Source organism: Nycticebus coucang, chromosome 7 (genome assembly GCF_027406575.1).
Source record: "Nycticebus coucang isolate mNycCou1 chromosome 7, mNycCou1.pri, whole genome shotgun sequence".
Classification (NCBI taxonomy): Eukaryota; Metazoa; Chordata; class Mammalia; order Primates; family Lorisidae; genus Nycticebus; species Nycticebus coucang.
The window spans coordinates 113,427,665-113,445,014 of record NC_069786.1 but is presented as its reverse complement, the minus strand read 5'-3'; the positions used below and the strand labels follow the sequence as shown (position 1 = coordinate 113,445,014).

The window sequence follows — 17,350 nt, the reverse complement described above, 5'->3', positions numbered from 1 at the left end:
TCAGTCCTTACTGTGATTTTCCCAGCCCAGCTACTTTTTGGTAGGAAACAAATGCTGTTGATCGTTCAGCATAAGCTGTGATTGCTGTCAGACAAAGGCCTCGTGGGAAGGGTTGAGAAACTCACCATTAACCATGCCAGTTATGCTGGTCCCTTCACAAGGGCAGTACTCCTCACCAATCTATCAGGTCAAGATGAAATCTACTTTCCAGAGACTTCAGAGCATGTGCATAATATACAGGATTAATAAGACCACAAAAGAAATAACAACATCAATCAGAAAATAACAACTCTTTATAACCTTGCATGGGGTTAAGTTATCCCTCATGATATGTGTATATGTGCGTATTCATTCTGGAGAGAATTAGGTGATCCGCTTCTGAGCAACCTGCTGGGACTATCTCAGGGCTTCTGTGTAGCCTCTTCCAGCTTGTTCTGTTACAACTCCCAGCCACAGCAAGAGCAAGTCTCTCAGAGTCTCCACACATCCATGATCTACATCATGTCCAGCTGTAAACAAGAATAACATGTTTAGAAAGGAACTAGGCCAGCGTGGGACCACTGCTTCCTAGTGAGAGAGGGTTTAATGAAAATGGTTCTCTATACTGGCAGGCAGGCACGGACTTGCACTCACGCACTGCTCACTATTTTAGGAGTTAAAGACCAAGTATCTCCTTATTTTAGTAGTAAGAACTTCTATACAAACAGGCTGGATGTGTAACATTTTGTTGGACAATTGTCATGTGAGTCTTAAAGGTAGGAAGTGTGTAAACATGGATATAAAAGTAAGTCAACATTTACGCAGCTTCAAAGGCATCTACAACCCGGTACAGTGAGGTGCAGAGTGAAATCCTCAAATGCCTATCAGTCTACTTTGTTTACATTTAGTTAATTGGGACCATTTAAGAAGTAAGCTTTTTAAAGGCTGTTTTTGTCAACCCACACAAATTACATGTCCTATGGCTTATTTTTGGTTAAGAGTAATTTCAGTGAATTATAATATTTTGTTAGTAAAGGATTAGCTGCCGTAGCTCTTTTTTAGCCCTTCAAAGGAGAGGATTAATCTGAATGAATAATACAGCTAAAACCATGAAACACAGGAACTTCCATTATGAAATTACCTATCTGATTAAATTTATAATGGCAATAAATAACAGTATAGGGAACTTCTGGTGTGTTAGAAATGGAAACACAAATAAGGAACACGTCTAAGATAAGCGGCCTTTGTGGCTGTATTTACGGCTCAGGCGATTTCAATCACAACACCTGGTGTACATTAAAGGCACTTACTAAATCGTCCACATCACCACCTTCTTCAAACACGGCTGCTGTGTCTTCATTCGGTTTTTCTTTGGAGGCCAGAAACTGTGAATACAAAGTCCGTTATGACACCAAAAAGACAATTTTGCTCTTTTTGAAGGAGAGACAAGGTGTTAGCATTGCCACAGGCAAACCTAAGAAGACCGGAAACACCATCTTGGCCTATTCTCCTTCATTTGGCTCTGAATGTGGTGTCCAATTTTGAGGTTCAACATTAACTAGTCATCAGAGAAACTCTTGTGCAGAGGATACAGACTGCGAGGATAGTCCGTATCAGTGTGTTGGGCATCTGACATTTCCATTCTTGATTTTGCAGGGGCTTGTTAAAGTTAATAACCAAACATCCCAAACCAGTATGCTCTTTTGAAGAGAGTGTGAAGAATCAAGTCGAGGGTGGTGCTTATGGCTCAGTGAGTAGGGCGCCAGCCCCATATACTGAGGGTGGCGGGTTCGAACCCAGCCCTGGCCAAATTGTAACAACAAAAAAATAAATAGCTGGGCGTTGCAGCAGACACCTATAGTCCCACCTACTCAGGAGGCCAAGGCAAGAGAATCGCCTAAGCCTAAGAGCTGGAGGTTGCTGTGAGTTGTGACGCCAAGGCACTCTACCGAGGGCGACAAAATAAGATTCTGTCTTTAAAAAAAAATCAAGTTGAGATTAGAATCATTTATTCTTGAATTCTACTGAGGACAAAACGGTGTACAAAATGGACTTCTGGTAAGAAATGAGAAATATGAAAATGGTGAGCTGGGGGAGGTTGTTTAATTCCTTTGGTGGAAATCGTTCAGTTTGAGTTAGGAATTGTTTGAAAAGAGGTAGATAAGAAATGGATGAGAAAATTTCTGTTCAGCTCTCAGCTTCTATCCTGTTTCAAGACATCCTCTGAAAATACCTACTTACAGGAAAGATAAGATGTCCCCTGAAAATAAGACCTAGCACATCTTTGGGAGCACACCTTAAAATAAGACACTGTCTTATTTTTGAGGAAACAGGGTAAAAAGTAAACTCTGGGATGCCCTGGGGCCATCAGGTATAAAAGGGTGGTGAGTGCCCAGCAGATAACAGCAGGAGGCTTTCCCTTCACAGCCTTGGCAACTGCTTCTAAGAGCCTGGTTCCAGCAGTGCCTGTCTGGCGTCTTCTGGGCATCCTGTAGTAGTGAGTGTTTTAAAGGGGGTGGTGGCAGGTGGAACATGCTTCTCTCTGGTGACAGTAATCAGGGCCAAGTGCAGGGAGTGGGGCCTGGTGAGCTCGCCTCTCCCTCACCTCTGCTCTCCTGCAGCTGCTGTGTAGGTAATGCTTCTCTCACCTTCTCAGCATGAAAAATGGTAAGAACTGCTTTCTTTCTATATTCCTGGTAATTTTATGGTACAATGGATACAATCAAGGGTTCTAAAACCTAAGAATTACACGTAAACTAAAATATGTGTGTTTCACAAGTCATAAACCAAAGTCACCTGTGTGTGAAGCAAGTTTCAGGAAGCAACCTTTGCCTGCCCTTCCATTCCTCATGTACAAAAATTCACACCCAGGTAACAACATGGCAACCCAGTCTGCCCCGCTGGGTTGCCTTCATCAGTACCACGAGCACGGCTAGTTGACTTAACCCTTCTTAGAGATTTTCCCCTTCGGGCAAAATCACCTCACTATTCTAACTTTGATTTAACTGAATAAGGAATTTATTTTCTTTTAAGGATATTTATGAATCTTTCCATAGCCCTTGGTTGACCCTAAACTGGAAATGAATGGTATAAAAGACAAAAAAAATCCTAGCAATGGGGGAAGATTGGAGCAGAATTGTAATGAAGCTTTATTTATTCTGAGTAATTATTAATAAAGATGTCTGAGGGCAAATGAATAATAAAATCCACACATTTACTAACATATGATTTATGTTCAAAAGTTCAGCGAATTATGCTCAGATCAATCCTCCCCACTAGTTCTCATTCCCGCTTCAGGATTTTCCCGCCTCGGGAATATGTGGCTCCAGGATAAGACTGACCCAGGCTGGGTGAGGGGGAGAAACGGGAGAGCGGGGTCCTGACTAAACCTCGGCAGGGCCGCAGATGACCAGCACCTTCCAAACAGAGGACAAACTCCAGTACATCGTTTATTATTTATTATTAGCTACTTATTGATGAATCTAGAAAATTGCTGATTTTTTTGGCACTTAGCCTCTAAAAGCTCCCATTCCCAGTCCTTCTCCACCTGCCTGGAGACAATGCAATTAAAGGGTAAATTAAGATAGGGCTGTCTGCACAGTATGACCATGGTATACATAATTAAACACAAATGGCACATCTGTGAGACAAGGCCAAATTCCTAGGAAGAGAGGAACAGCAGCCAAAAACCCCTTTCACTGCTATCACGTGCTGAACATCTGCAACTGCTCTTCCTGACAGATCTGCTGCCGGTCTCTGTGTAAGCAGATTATGGCTAAAAGCAAGGCTGCCATCCATTATGCTTCTCAAAGCCCCAGGCAAGGCTCATGTCTTACGAGTATCGCTCCTCCTCCTCCTCAGAGTTTTTAACTGCAAGCAATTCCAAGCTGTGCAGTGGCAGGGAAGCTGGAGATAGAGCAGAGCATTCAGCGATTGGCCTGCTTTTTCAATAAAAGCTCTCTGAACGCAGCAGAAAGGGGTAGGAGTCAACTCTCATCTTTTCTCGTGCTCTTTCCCTCTGCCATATGCCAAAAAAAAATAGAGAATAAATAGAAAGGACACTTGTGTGACACACTCTTTCTTCCTCAAGCCACCATCACTTACGTGGGGTTACCTGGAGATCTTTATGAAATGGATAACCTGCTACTTTTCAAGCACAATGAAATACAATCCTGGCCACAAGCAGGGACATGGAATCAATACCTCTGTATAGAAACCGCCAGTCCCATCCTTTCGTAAGACTAAAAGCTAACAGTCAGCTCATTCTCAGACCCCCACAATCCCCAAATCGAAATGCACGGCTTCCATCAGGTGATTCCAAAAGATCATCCACAATCCCCAGGCATGAAAAAGCATCACAAGGAACGAAAGTCATTTCCGTGCGTTTTGCCTGAAATGACACACATTTGCATTTCATTTAGTGCTTCCTGTAGCTTTTTTCATGCTATAAAGGTAATAGGGAGCAGCAGAGAAGTCTGCAGCCTCCTGTGGAAAACACAACCAGAACCTTAGCTTCGTCAGCATCTCAGGAACCCCGGGCGAGCCACCTAACTTTTTCATAACTGATATTCCTCAGAAATAAAATGGCAGCACTACTATTTACCCAGTTATCTTACAGGACTGTGGTCAGTCTAACATGAAATAAAGTATGCAAAAATTCTTTGTGCTAGTGTCAAGGCTTACGTTCTACTGCCTAGTATTACACCCAATCACGTCCACCAAATGATATGTGTAAGATTATCCACAGCACCTTTATTCATAATTCCCAAAGTTTGGAAACAGGAAAACGTCTGTTGTTGAGAGAATGCATGAACAAATTGTGGTATAAATCACAAAAGGGATACTATACAGCCATATTAAAGGATGGATAACTAAACCGTGGATAAATCACAAAAGGTGATTATATGAAGGTCAAAACCAGGCAGAACTACTGTCAGGTGACAGAAGTCAGAATAGTGGTTACCTCAGGGGACAAGAGACCTGCTGGGGTGATGAAGGTTCTGTTTTGATCCTTGGAGGTGAGTTGAAGTGACCTATAATCCTAGCACTTTGGGAGGCCGATGTGGGTTGATCTTCTGAGCTCAGGAGTTCGAGAGCAGCCTGAGCAAGAGTGAGACCCCATCTCTAAAAAATAGCCAGGCATCGTGATGGGCATCTGTAGTCCCTGCTACTTGAGAGGCTGAGGCAAGAGGATCACTTGAATCGAAATTTGAGGTTAGGGTGAGCTATGACACCATGACATTCAACCCCAGGGCACAGAGTGAGACTATGTCTAAAAAGGAAAAAAAAATGGGCGGTGCCTGTGGCTCAGTGTGTAGGGCACCAGCCCCATATACTGAGGGTGGTGGGCTCAAATCTGGCCCCGGCTAAACTGTAACAAAAAATAGCCAGGCATTGTGGCAGGCGCCTGTGGTCCCAGCTACTGGGGAGGCTGAGGCAAGAGAATTGCCTAAGCCCAAGAGCTGAAGGTTGCTGTGAGCTATGATGCCACAGCACTCTACGGAGGGCGACAAAGTAAAACTCTGTCTCCAAAAAAAAAAAAAAAGAAAGAAAAAAAAAATCTGTGCATTTACTATATGTATCTTCACCTCAATAAAAAGTTCAAGCCCTAAGTAACAGGTAGTATGGTGATATTTTCATTATTAAAAATATACCAGAGATTTAAGCAGAAAAGAGCAAAGGTCCAGTAGGAGCCAGCAGTTTCAAAATACTCTCTCAAGAAATGATTCTTAAATCTTGTTTTATAATTTTCCCCAAGGCTTTGGAGCTCTCTTAGACAGACACACAAAACTGGTGTGAGTGTCAGTTTCCTCTCTCTAGGTAGAGTGGCTGATGGCATTGTAAGGTGGCAGCGAGGAGAGGTGGCACCATGGTGTGGTGACAAGGTGACTGTGCTGGGAGTCCAGGAGTGTGGATTCCAGTCAGTTCTGTCAGCCACTGACTTGCTGTGAGACACTGAGCTAGTCAACTCCCTCTCCAGCTGGAGCAGGTAAAATGACCACATTACTAAGCTCTATGCGTCTGTGACACCAAGCTGGAAAATCAGTAAGTGTCAATAACAGTAAAGAAGGATAGATTAGACAGGTACAAGGAGAACAAGTTCTAAAACAGTGATTTTTTTTCCCCATAGAGCTTATATCAAATGATTATTTAGACATAGCTCAGGCTCTTGGAATCCCGTGAGAAACAATATCCCAAAGCCCTGGGATAAATCCTCTTCCCTGCCGTGTTCTCAACATAGAATAAAAAGGATGAAAGACTGAGAATCAGTTCTAGACCTGGATTCCTGGCCACTGACCTTCTGTGAGATCCCAGACACATCACTTCCTTTTTCCTACCCACTGCAGGAATGAATGGACAAAGGGCACACGGGGGCTCGCCAAAGGCTTTACCCAACATCAAATGCTAATGGCAGGTCTAACACAACCAACTAGAAACAGAAAAAGGTAAGTGAAGGAAGCGACAAGTTATAAAGATCATAAAAATGAACAAAAAAAAGGGGCAATGTTTATGTCTAGGTTCCAAAATGAAATAAGAGGTACCAGGAATCTTAAAGTGACTACCTGAAAACTTCATATCATGGCAGAACACTCTATTTCTGCAGCAGGGCTGACTTAACTCTATTTCTCAAAGAATCACAAAATCTATACATTGCTGAACCACAGTGGAAGGAAATGGCTGTCCTTAAGATGCTATATACACATAAAGTTAAAATCTAATTTTCATTTTTTTTTAATTTCACTTTTTTTAGAGACAGGGTCTTGTTATATTGCCCAGGCTAGTCTTGAACTCTTTTGTCAAGCAATCCTCCTACCTAAGCTTCCCAAAGTGGTGGAATTACAGGCGTGAGCCACCCACCCTTCATTTAAAATGGACGTCCTGGACAATTATTTCTTTTCAAATGTCAACATTTAATAGGAAGGAATTTGATAGCTTGCTAACTTTGAATAACTCATGGCAAATACCTCAGAATTTAAGTGGACTGGGAATTGCTCTTCAGTCTCTGATTATAGCCAAGTTTCCTTAAATGATTATTTGGGAAGTGACCAAACTTAACACTTGAAGGCACTGTAAATGAATATCTCAACATAGATCAAAAGTGATGAGAGTTCCCTCCAGTGGCTAACAGAAGTGGCTGAGGCACATCTGTTAAATTACAAAGGAATCAGTTTCCCTGAGACAGAATCTTCCTCTGCAGTTCTCCCCATCATCATCCTGTGTGCACTCTCCCTTCTATACTTCTCTCCAGATGCTATCTAAAAACATTTCTAATACCACTGATCAACATTTCACTTTGAAAAACAAAAAAGGGCTCCAGTGATATGAAAGCAGACACAGAGCTTAAACCCCCAAGTCAGACATGATAGAGTGTATGCTGAAGGTGAACCCGAGTTCCAGGCTCTACTCCACAATTTTTCAGGTCATTCTAAGCACTGCCTGTTCTGGGCCAGATAATTATTTACTGAGATGAAGTAAACAGGGACTACTGTATTTTAGAGCCTGTTAGTCCAAGACTCCATTTATGAGACGTAATCCATTTAGGAATGAAGGTCCAGGGAGGCACACAGGAACCAGAACTGGCATCCTCTGCTGCCTCTAGGTGCTCACAGTGGGACTCCCTGTCACCTTCCTGGGGCTTGGCTTTCATTGCTAACAGGGATGTTCCTGTTCCTTCCTGTCAATCCTTAGCAGGTCACAGAGAGACCTGTGAGCAGGGCTCTTTAGTGCTGGATTTAGACACATACAAAATTTTATTACCATTATTTTCTTCCATTACCCAGATATGATGTATACAATGTTTTAGGTGAACATCACATAATGTGAATGTTCCTTAGAAGGCAAAGTGTTACGCAAATATTAGATATAAATATTACATTGGTTAAAGCATCAGCAAATGTGGGAAGAATGCCATTTTCTAGATGTGAAAGAGTCTACAAGGTTAATGCACAATATACTTTTTTGAAAGCTGTGAGATACTGCACAGCCCAAGTGCCTAGTATAGATCTGTTATCAATAGATTTTAGTTGAATTTGCTCATTTCTTATCTGCCATGACAGTGAAGGTAAGTTTTGCTGGTAGTACTAGAAAGATAATTACCAGGCCTTGACCATGGAAATACTGTGCTCCAAAAGGAAGACACCCGTCAAAGCCAGGCAACCAGTGGTGAGACTAGAAGAGATTCTCTTCACTGGTTTTTTACTATATTTTCTCTAATCCAAGATGGTGACATTTCCAGAGTTGTCCTTGTCCTACACCACAAATGAAATTAGCCTGATAATATGCTAAGGACACTACTTCTTACCTGGTCATTAACTGAGATTTCTCTCTGTAGCTTAATTATCAGACATTAAAATTCTTGATGCTTAGGCTCAGTGCCCTTAAATACCAAAGAAGATATTGCTTTTGCAATATAGAACAAGCCTCACACAATTTGCAAGTGCATCACCCTTTTTTAGATTTCTTGCCTTTCTAATATTCTCGATTTACTTAGCGGGGACACCTCTGGGTAGATGAACTGCTGGGAAGAAGCATCACCTTTTCAGACCCATGCTCCTCACTTCTTCTGTAAACTGTTGCACTCAACTACCACCTGAATGACAGATTTTTTTTAATGCAATAATGACTAAAATTAGATTATTTGTCTTGACTTACTTTACTTACTCAGCAGAAACTACCTCAGTCTTGACCCAATGTGACAATTAACATTGTGAGCCAACTTGGCTAGGCTGTGGTGCACAGTTCCCTTAAACGCTGCTCTAGATGTTGCTGGGAGGGTATTCTGTAGATATGATTAACATTTACAATCATCTTATTCTGAGAAGATCACCCTTGATCCTGGTGGTAGGCCTCATCCAATAAGTTGAAGGCATGAAGAGCAAAACCTGAGTTTTCCAGAAAAAGGAATCTACGTCAAGACTGTAGTATAGAAATCCTGCCTGAGTGTCTAGCCTATTCTACAATTTTCAGACTTGTCTTATCCCACAGTTGTATAAGCTGACTCGTTAAAGTCAATCAATCTGTGTGCACATGCATGTGTGTGTTTATGGGTGTGTTCTACTGGTTTGGTTTCTCCAGGGAACCCTGATTGAAAGGGGAAAATATTATACCACATTGTATGAAGTGACAAATAGAATAAAACCAAACAGTTAAAGGACATATTCAAGCCCCTGGTCCTCAGTACTGATTGCAGCAGAACTGGGCACAGACACCACATAACTCCTTCTGAGACAATAATCACCACCTGCCAGCGTGCTTTAAGAAAAATCTTTTGCCAGGCAAAGTGCTTAATAAAAATTCTTGTATATTCTAGTATATTCTCTCTCAATCAAAACTATGGTTTCTACCAAATGCCTCTATTGAATTGAAAATTCAGGACATTTTTAAGTTGTCCTAAATTTTGCCATATGATAAGACAGTTCCAGCCCTGTTCCTGCCATTTCCCTAACAGATTCCTGTCTGCTAGTCCCAAACCAAGCTCTTCCTTAGCGTGTATAGGCCTTTTCTGAGCCTGCCTTGCCTCCTTATACTGCCTTCTACCTGACCATTTGAGCTTCTAGACGACAGGGGTGCTGTCATGTTTCCCCGGGTAGTGCCTAGCATATTAGCAGAAGCGTAGTAGCTGCCACCTGCCAGGTAGGAGATCTGCAGGACCAGATCAGCCAATGACTGAGATTGAAATGGAATCTTATAAACTACATACTTTTGAGCTATTCAATTTAACTTCATTAAAATTTCATCACAGCCTTGAGGTATAATGAAGTTTGACACATGGCTGAATCAGATTCAGTACTCAGATGTCAAGCAGGGAGGCCTTGGCATAACAATCCACACCCCCCATACATGGGGGCCTTTTACTGAAAACACCTAGATGTCCCTCATGTTAGAACACTAGTGTTTCTCTACCCCCTACACGTTACAATCATCTGAGGGCTTTCAAAACTCAAACCAGGGGCGGCGCCTGTGGCTTAGTGAGTAGGGCACCGGCCCCATATACAGAGGGTGGTGGGTTCAAACCTGGCCCTGGCCAAACTGCAAAAAAAAAAATAGCCGGGCATTTGGCGGATGCCTATAGTCCCAGCTACTCAAGAGGCTGAGGCAAGAGAATCACCAAAGCCCAGGAGTCGGAGGTTGCTGTTAGCTGTGATGCCACAGCACTCTACCGAAGGCAATAAAGTGAGACTGTCTCTACAAAAAAAAACAACAACCCTCAAACCAACCATCTTAGACCAATAGAGTCTCTGGGGTTATTCTGAATTTTAATCAATATTAAAAAAACAAAAAAGCTCCCCAGGTGACTCATGTGTGGTCAGGGTGGGAATCATAGTCTTTACCGGGGCCTAGGCTAAGTTTGTATATTCTATGGAGTAGCTCAAGATATAATGCTGGAATAGCAGGTAAATTCTAGAAATATAACCATGGGCTATGGGAAATTGTAGTAAGTTGATAATTTCTCCCATGAGGATGCTACAGTAGAAGCAATTTGCTTATTCTTATTGAAAGAATCTGTGTACTAATTTAGTTGCCCATAAAATTTAACGTCTTCAAGGGCATCAAGAAAATAATATCCTCAGCAATAATTCAACTAATGTAAAGAAGTTACCCCTCAATACCTTTTTGGCCTCTTCAGATGTGACAGAGCTTCCAGGGGCTTCATCTTTGGAGATTAGAGTAATTCCATCTAAAAAGTAATTCACAGAGTAAAATCCAAATACAAACAGTCAATCCTAATCTCATCTTCCTTTCTCCCACACCTCCTCCCCTTTTTGTGCTAAAGATTTTTACAAGTGCTCTATTCTATACAAAATATAAAACTACACAGGCAATTGATTCACAGTGTTTGTTTCATCTTACATTACCCTTTCTCCTACTTTTGCTTGTGCAGTAAGTAACAAAGGCCACATCTCAAATGTCACTTGCTCCACGAAGCCTTCCTTGACAACTCAGGATGGAAACAGCCCCCCTTCCTTAGAATTCCCAGATGACTTTCTTATCCCTTTGAAATGGCTCACATCATATCCTCTCTTACATAACTATTTGTACATATGTTATCTTCCTGAATGGAATATACTTTTCTCAGTATATTCCATCCTTCTCCAGTATATTTCATCTTTATATCCTCTTAATACAAGTAAGTCCTTACTTAATAAATGTTGTTGATAGGTTCTTGGAAACTGTGACTTAAGTGAAATGACGTACAGTAGGTCCTTGAACAATGTCATTTTGTTATAATATTGATGAGAAAAAGATGGTTCTATTATACACCTTTCGCTTAAAGTTGTAGTTTTTAAGAACCCACCAACAAGTGAGCACTCACTGTAGTACGCAGCAGCTCAATAGATAAATGACAACTGAACGGCTGTCGGCTTCTATCCCAACCCGTTAGGTGCGCTGCATCCATGTCAGCCTATTACAGGGAGGCCACAGGACCAGGACAGAAGGAAACATGTTCCTCAACAGAGGCTCGCCTACCACTTAGCACAGAGCATCAGTTTTAGCTCAGTGAGAGCAGATCTAAGAAAATCTACTCTTCAGTCTTCTCAAGATTTTTTTGCTACCTCGGAGGGCTGATGCACAATACACTTGTGTTTAATGTTCATATGTACCTCCAAATGGCACAGATTGTGTTCTCTCAATAGCATGTTATCTATCAGGAAACATGTATCTCGCGTGTATGTTCTGTAAGTTTTTTTCCAACAAATAATATGCTATAGGCATTCAATAAATACCAAAACCAGTTTCTTTCATCTCCTAGGTTGGCAGCAGAGACACAAAAGTGATTTGAGGAAGCCCCATTCACCACCTTTTCTAATTGCTTTTGCTCACCAGCGTAGAAGTTAAAGGGCTGAAAAATTAACTCTCAGGGTATAGGTATGAAAAGTGGCCTTTAAGATCAGGTTAAAACACGGGCAAAAGGCATGAATAAAAGCAAAGATCAGGCCTCACAATGACAAGATGTGTGCTGCCTTCTATAGGGGTTGAATTTCCATTGGTCACTATGAATAAGCAAAGCGTGGAAAGGCTTAGGTGAAGATGCTGGCCTGCTGATAAGGAAGGCCCAAGAACATGATGATGAAAGGCAGAAGGGAGGCAAAATGTGGTGAGGGCAAGAAAAGTATTCTGGAGCCAGCAGAGCTGAAAGAGCCTAAAAATCTGAGACAGGGCAATGTCTGCCCTGCACAGCTGCTCCGCTCGGCAAATGGAAATGGGTCATGCTGTTCAAAGTTTCAGTTGGGACTTACACGTTTCCTTCTAACTTATCAATTTATATCTTTGCTGAGTAAGGGGGAAGCCTTTCCCAAAGCCAAGCAGAAAGTCATTAGGTTGCTATAAAACATAACTTATATTTAGAATTTATATGTTTATTTAGGAAAAATTGGCATAAATATTTGGACCAAAAGACTAATGACAACTTACCCTGAACAACAATTTCCCAGAAATGATTTAACTGTTTAATTTCTACTTTCTCCCGAAGGGCTTTCAGGAAGTTGTTGAAGCGCTGCTCTTCGGAAAACTGTGTGGCAAGTGGGGGAGAAGTAGCAGGTCAGAGTAAACACAAAACCCATTCAGCTCCAGACCACAGTACCGTTAGAATCTCTCTATATATTTAATATAATATGATCACTATATATATAAACATAAAATGTTCTTCTTTGGTAAACAAGAAGCTGGCATTTCAAATTGACCTGTGTTCACTGGGGACCAGAAATGGTCCATCTGTGGAAGGTGCAGAATATGCCACATCCTTTTTCCCATGGCCTAGCACTTTGTTTTTTAATTTTTAATATAGACAATGTCAACAATAACAGAATAATTTAGTGAGTGATCACAGACTCATCACCCAGCGTCAGCAGTTATCAACTCAACCCATCTTTCTTCACCTAGACCCCTTCCTTCTTCTATACCCTTGGATTGTTTAGATGCAAATCTCAGTTATATTATTTCATTTATAAACATTTCTGTAGGAAATATCTAAAATACATACTCTTAAAAAAGAAAAAAAGACTCACACACTCACATGCCATTATATGCCACACAAAAAAATCAATAATGATTCCTACATAGGAGCAAATAATATTTAGTATTCTCATTTTCTTAATTGGTCTATAAAACTTTCTTCCTTTTTTTCTTCTTGAGCTTTTACAGTTCAAAAAAGTTCTCTCCGAGAAGACTGACTGCCACGTCTCTGTAGTCTTTTGCTCTTCTTCCACTACTACCTCTTTTTTTTAAAGAAACATAGTCAAGCGTAGTGGCCCACACCTGGAGCTGAGGTGGTGGGATCACTTGAGCCCATACTGGGCAACACAGCAAGACAGAAGTAGGGCTCTGAATGCTAGAACAAAAAGAACACTGAAAATCACTCAGCTCTCCCACCCTCTGGTGTGGCTTTTGTTTTATTTGTTTTATTAGAGAATTTTGGAAACCTTTGTTAAAAATCTCTCACATTGTTTCTAGGCTTTTATACCATGAGGCAAAAGGTGAACAAGTTTAAATTAGAAAGTCTATTTTTACAAAAAGGAAAAAAGAAAAAGAACCCAGCGACCTGGTGCTTTTAAGGATACACGATGGTGTCCTTAAAACGCAGAGAGGTGTTTCCCGACACTCAGTCTAGTGCAGGGCAGTGCTAATAACCAGTAATGCATTTTTACTACTTTTCTCCATCTAACCAAATCTGTCTCCATCTGGCTGAGTCATCCTTAGTGTTGTCTTGACTCTACTTTTCCAAAATTTTGTTTTTTATCTGGGTACTTGCATCATTTACTTCTGAATCTAATTTAATTTTAATGATTTTCTCATTTTCTTGTCATTCTCTGTAAGTACCGAGATTGTTCATCCATTAATTTGTTCATTCATTCAGCAAATATTCAACAAGCACCCCCACAAGAACATAAACTACAACTGTGCCTACTTTAAAAACAGACTTTCTAATTTAAACTTGTTCATCTCTTGCCTAGTGGTATAAACACCTATAAACAATGTGAGAGATTTTTTTAAAAGGTTTCCTAAAATTTTCTTTTTATTCTCGCATTCAGAGCCCTACTTCTGTCTTCATAAAATCTTTTCAATAATTATTTCAACATGCATTTTCTATCAATTTCTCTAAGATAGCTAGTCCATTCTTTACAATAATGACTGGGCCATAAGGGTTACAATGGAAATTCCCTTGGATCACCAAGTAGGAACATAAAACCAAGGCTTTAGTTTTAACAAGCTAATACCCCCTCCAATCCTAATGGCTGAGGCACATTGCAGTGACCTTCAGTGTCCCTGAGAACATGGTGCCTTGAGTGGACAGACCCTGCGGGCTGTGGCCTGCAGCCTGCTCCCTGTTGCCCTGGCGGCTGGGAGTGGGTGCCGACCAGACGCTGCGCCCGGGACTCACTCTGCTCTCAGTACATAAATTCACAGAAAAACATGAATGGGTTAACAACAAAATGGTGTTGAAACAGTGGGAATCAGCAATTTTGCATGGGAAGTTTTGGTAGATGTTGTTTACTATAGTCTACCTGAAGTTGGGACAAAATTAAACAAGATAACTTTGGTGCTGTGGAAAGTGTGAAAGCTGCTAGTGAACTCCATTCTCCTTTATCAGAAGTAACTGAAATTAATGAAGCTCTGGCAGAAGATCCAGGACTGTCAACAAATCTTGTTATTAAGATGGTTGGCTGACTGAGATGCCACTGAGTAACCCTTCAGAACTAGATGAACTAATGAGTGAAGAAGCATATGAGAACTACATCAAATCTATGGAGGAGTGAAAACAGAACCCCTAAAGAAACTAGTGTGAAAAAATAGCTAATTCCCGGGGAAGGAACAGGGGATTCTACCTACCCATCCCCCACCTTTATTCCCCCTCAAAAAATGACGACGATCGTGATCTGAGTTTAGCCCTTTCTACCTCTCCCGGCATACACTGCCACTCGCATGGACGATGATTCTCCCCAAAGCCCAGGCTCAGCTGTGGAATGCTGTATGTCCCTCCCCCGTGACAGTGGCCAACTGTTGGGAGGAGAAGACAGGCGGAGACATGTTACCTGCATGGCTTCTTCCCGGAAGGCTTTGATGCAGTCCACGCTCTTCATAAAATAGGGTGTGTCATTCGTATCCAAAAACTGGTCAATGAGATTGATGAGCTGGTGACTCACTAGAACACAAAACAACAAATTTTCCAAGGATGGAGTGATGGTTGTTAGAGAGAGGGCTTCTGTATTATGGTTCAAGAGCCTCACAGTCACTGCGCAACAGCCATGCTTCTTTTAGGTGGAGATGAGATGCAAAATTCAGATTTCAAAAGCCAACACTTATTTGTGAAAATATAAAATTTGATTCGTAAGATGTCGAGAATTATGGCTAAATACTTCTCTTGGGGATGTCACACGCTAGGTTACAGTTATTATTATGTTTTAAATTGTCTTTGTCATTACTTTTTATATTCCCTCCAGAATTTAGAGACCATTTTGGATAACTCAAAACTAAAGAAAATAGATTCTCTCTAGTTCCTCCCCTAATTCCACTCAGGATTATTGTCAAACAGTGCCAGGAAATGAACAAGAACAAGCCGGGGATACCCCAGTTTCTACTGATCCCAGGTTAAATTAGAAAAGATCAGCCCGAGTCTTTACATAATATTCCTTTAGAATGAGAAATCATCACTATACAGCTTATGCCCTTAGCTGGATCTAAATATTCCCCCTGTTGCTCAGCACTTCACAAGCCATGAATACTTAATAAACACTAACTGTTAATAAGCAATGCTATAAATGCTATACAAAGAAGAAAAACATCAATAATGTTGCCATTTCCAAGGTGGGTTATAACTTGCATTTGCCTCACAAAGAAAGAATAAAATTCTTTAGTATGGAAAAAAAAAAAGCAGAGGAAAATAGAAACTTAAAAGTCATCAGGAAATTTAATTTGCTGAGCAGATCAAAAATGACTCTTAGAATCTATATAAACCAGGCAGATGTGAGGATCCATGACCTAAAGGCTCACTCTCTCCTGTGTTCCCTCAAGCATTTGCTAGCTGGCAATTCGGCAATTTATGCTGAACGGTCAAGATATACAACTGCATGTTTCCCCAAATCACAGACTCATTTGAGCACTCTAATAGCTGTGAATGTGTGTGCACAACACTAGAGAAAAGCTTCACCAATGAAGGCTCCAGGCCACTAACTCTGGGAATCACAGTGACCTGAACATAACTCAACGCCTTGAGACATGAAATCAGTGCTATCTACTCATTTCCTGAAGACCTGATAGCGTTGGAAAGGATTTTAAAAGACTCCGCGAAGTATTTTCCCATATAGCAATTTTGCAGCAAGAGAAAAGTATCCCCAGTAACCATTTCATCTCCTGTACCAACAAAGAGATTATGATCTCCATTACAGTAAAGCACTTAACAAACTTGAAGGATTAAAGAAACGTTGCCCTGCAATTTCAGAAATCTTTACCAACATGTCCTGTAGCAGTGAATTAATACCCAGCTACAATTCAAAGGGGAGAAAGAATGTCCAGATGGGTCTTTTTAAACAAGGTAAATAATACAGCCCTGATCAGTAGGCAGAGCAGAGAACCATCAACAGGAAACTCAAAGCAAACAGAAGCTATGGCCCTTCTTCAGCTTGAAAGGGAAAGTAACTGCAACATCTGATGACAGCGTACCTGATAACAGCGTACCTTCTTGGTTTGATATAAAGTTCACTCGAAGTTATATGTTTAGGCACAAATAGAAATCTTTAGAGGCCAAGAGCAATAATCCTAAAGGTTGTAAATTCCCTCTAAGAGAATTCTTTAAGAGGCTATTTCTATTTGTTTGATTTAGTGATTATTTTTATTAGTTTAGCCTAGCATATATTTATTGTGTATAACTACTATAAGGCACTATGCTGTGTTTTATGAGGTACAATTAAGTCGAAGATAAGACCCTTTGAGTTTACAGTCTAATAGGATATAATATTTGGCACATATATACAAAAATAATAACAGGAGGTAAATGTGAAGAGGGCTATGAGTATTATACATTAATTGATCTGAATTTCTAAAAATCTTTATTGATGATAGAAGGCTTCATGAATTAAAATGACTTTTCAGCTATGCAATGAAAAATAGAATTTGGCTGTTACAAAGCAGGAAACTGAAAGAGCCAAAGTAGGAGAAAGAGGTGGGAATACACAGGGTGTATTTGGAGAAGAACAGGAGGATAAAGCATCACGGATACTAAGAGATTATTTAAAGAAGAGTGTTGTCTGCTATGTCCAAACTATGACATAAAGACTACAAGGAAAAGAGTATAAAGAGCGTGAAAGATTAAGGACTGCAGCTTAGGGAGTCCTGGTGGTAGGAGCCCACCACACAACTGAAGAGGTACTGAACG

At 40.8% G+C, this 17,350-nt stretch overlaps 1 protein-coding gene across 1 annotated transcript in view; it reads right to left on the bottom strand.

The window, feature by feature from the left end:
• Positions 1-281: 281 nt before the first annotated feature.
• Positions 282-17,350, bottom strand: part of XRCC5 (X-ray repair cross complementing 5) — a 99,926-nt gene continuing 82,857 nt past the window's right edge. Inside the window, exons 17-21 of the mRNA XM_053598134.1 lie at positions 15,012-15,121; positions 12,394-12,490; positions 10,590-10,657; positions 1,290-1,364; positions 282-509 (exon numbers count right to left, since the gene is read on the bottom strand). Of these exons, the coding sequence (XP_053454109.1) occupies positions 495-509; positions 1,290-1,364; positions 10,590-10,657; positions 12,394-12,490; positions 15,012-15,121 (365 nt within the window). The 3' untranslated portion in view covers positions 282-494. The remainder of the gene's footprint in view (positions 510-1,289; positions 1,365-10,589; positions 10,658-12,393; positions 12,491-15,011; positions 15,122-17,350) is intronic.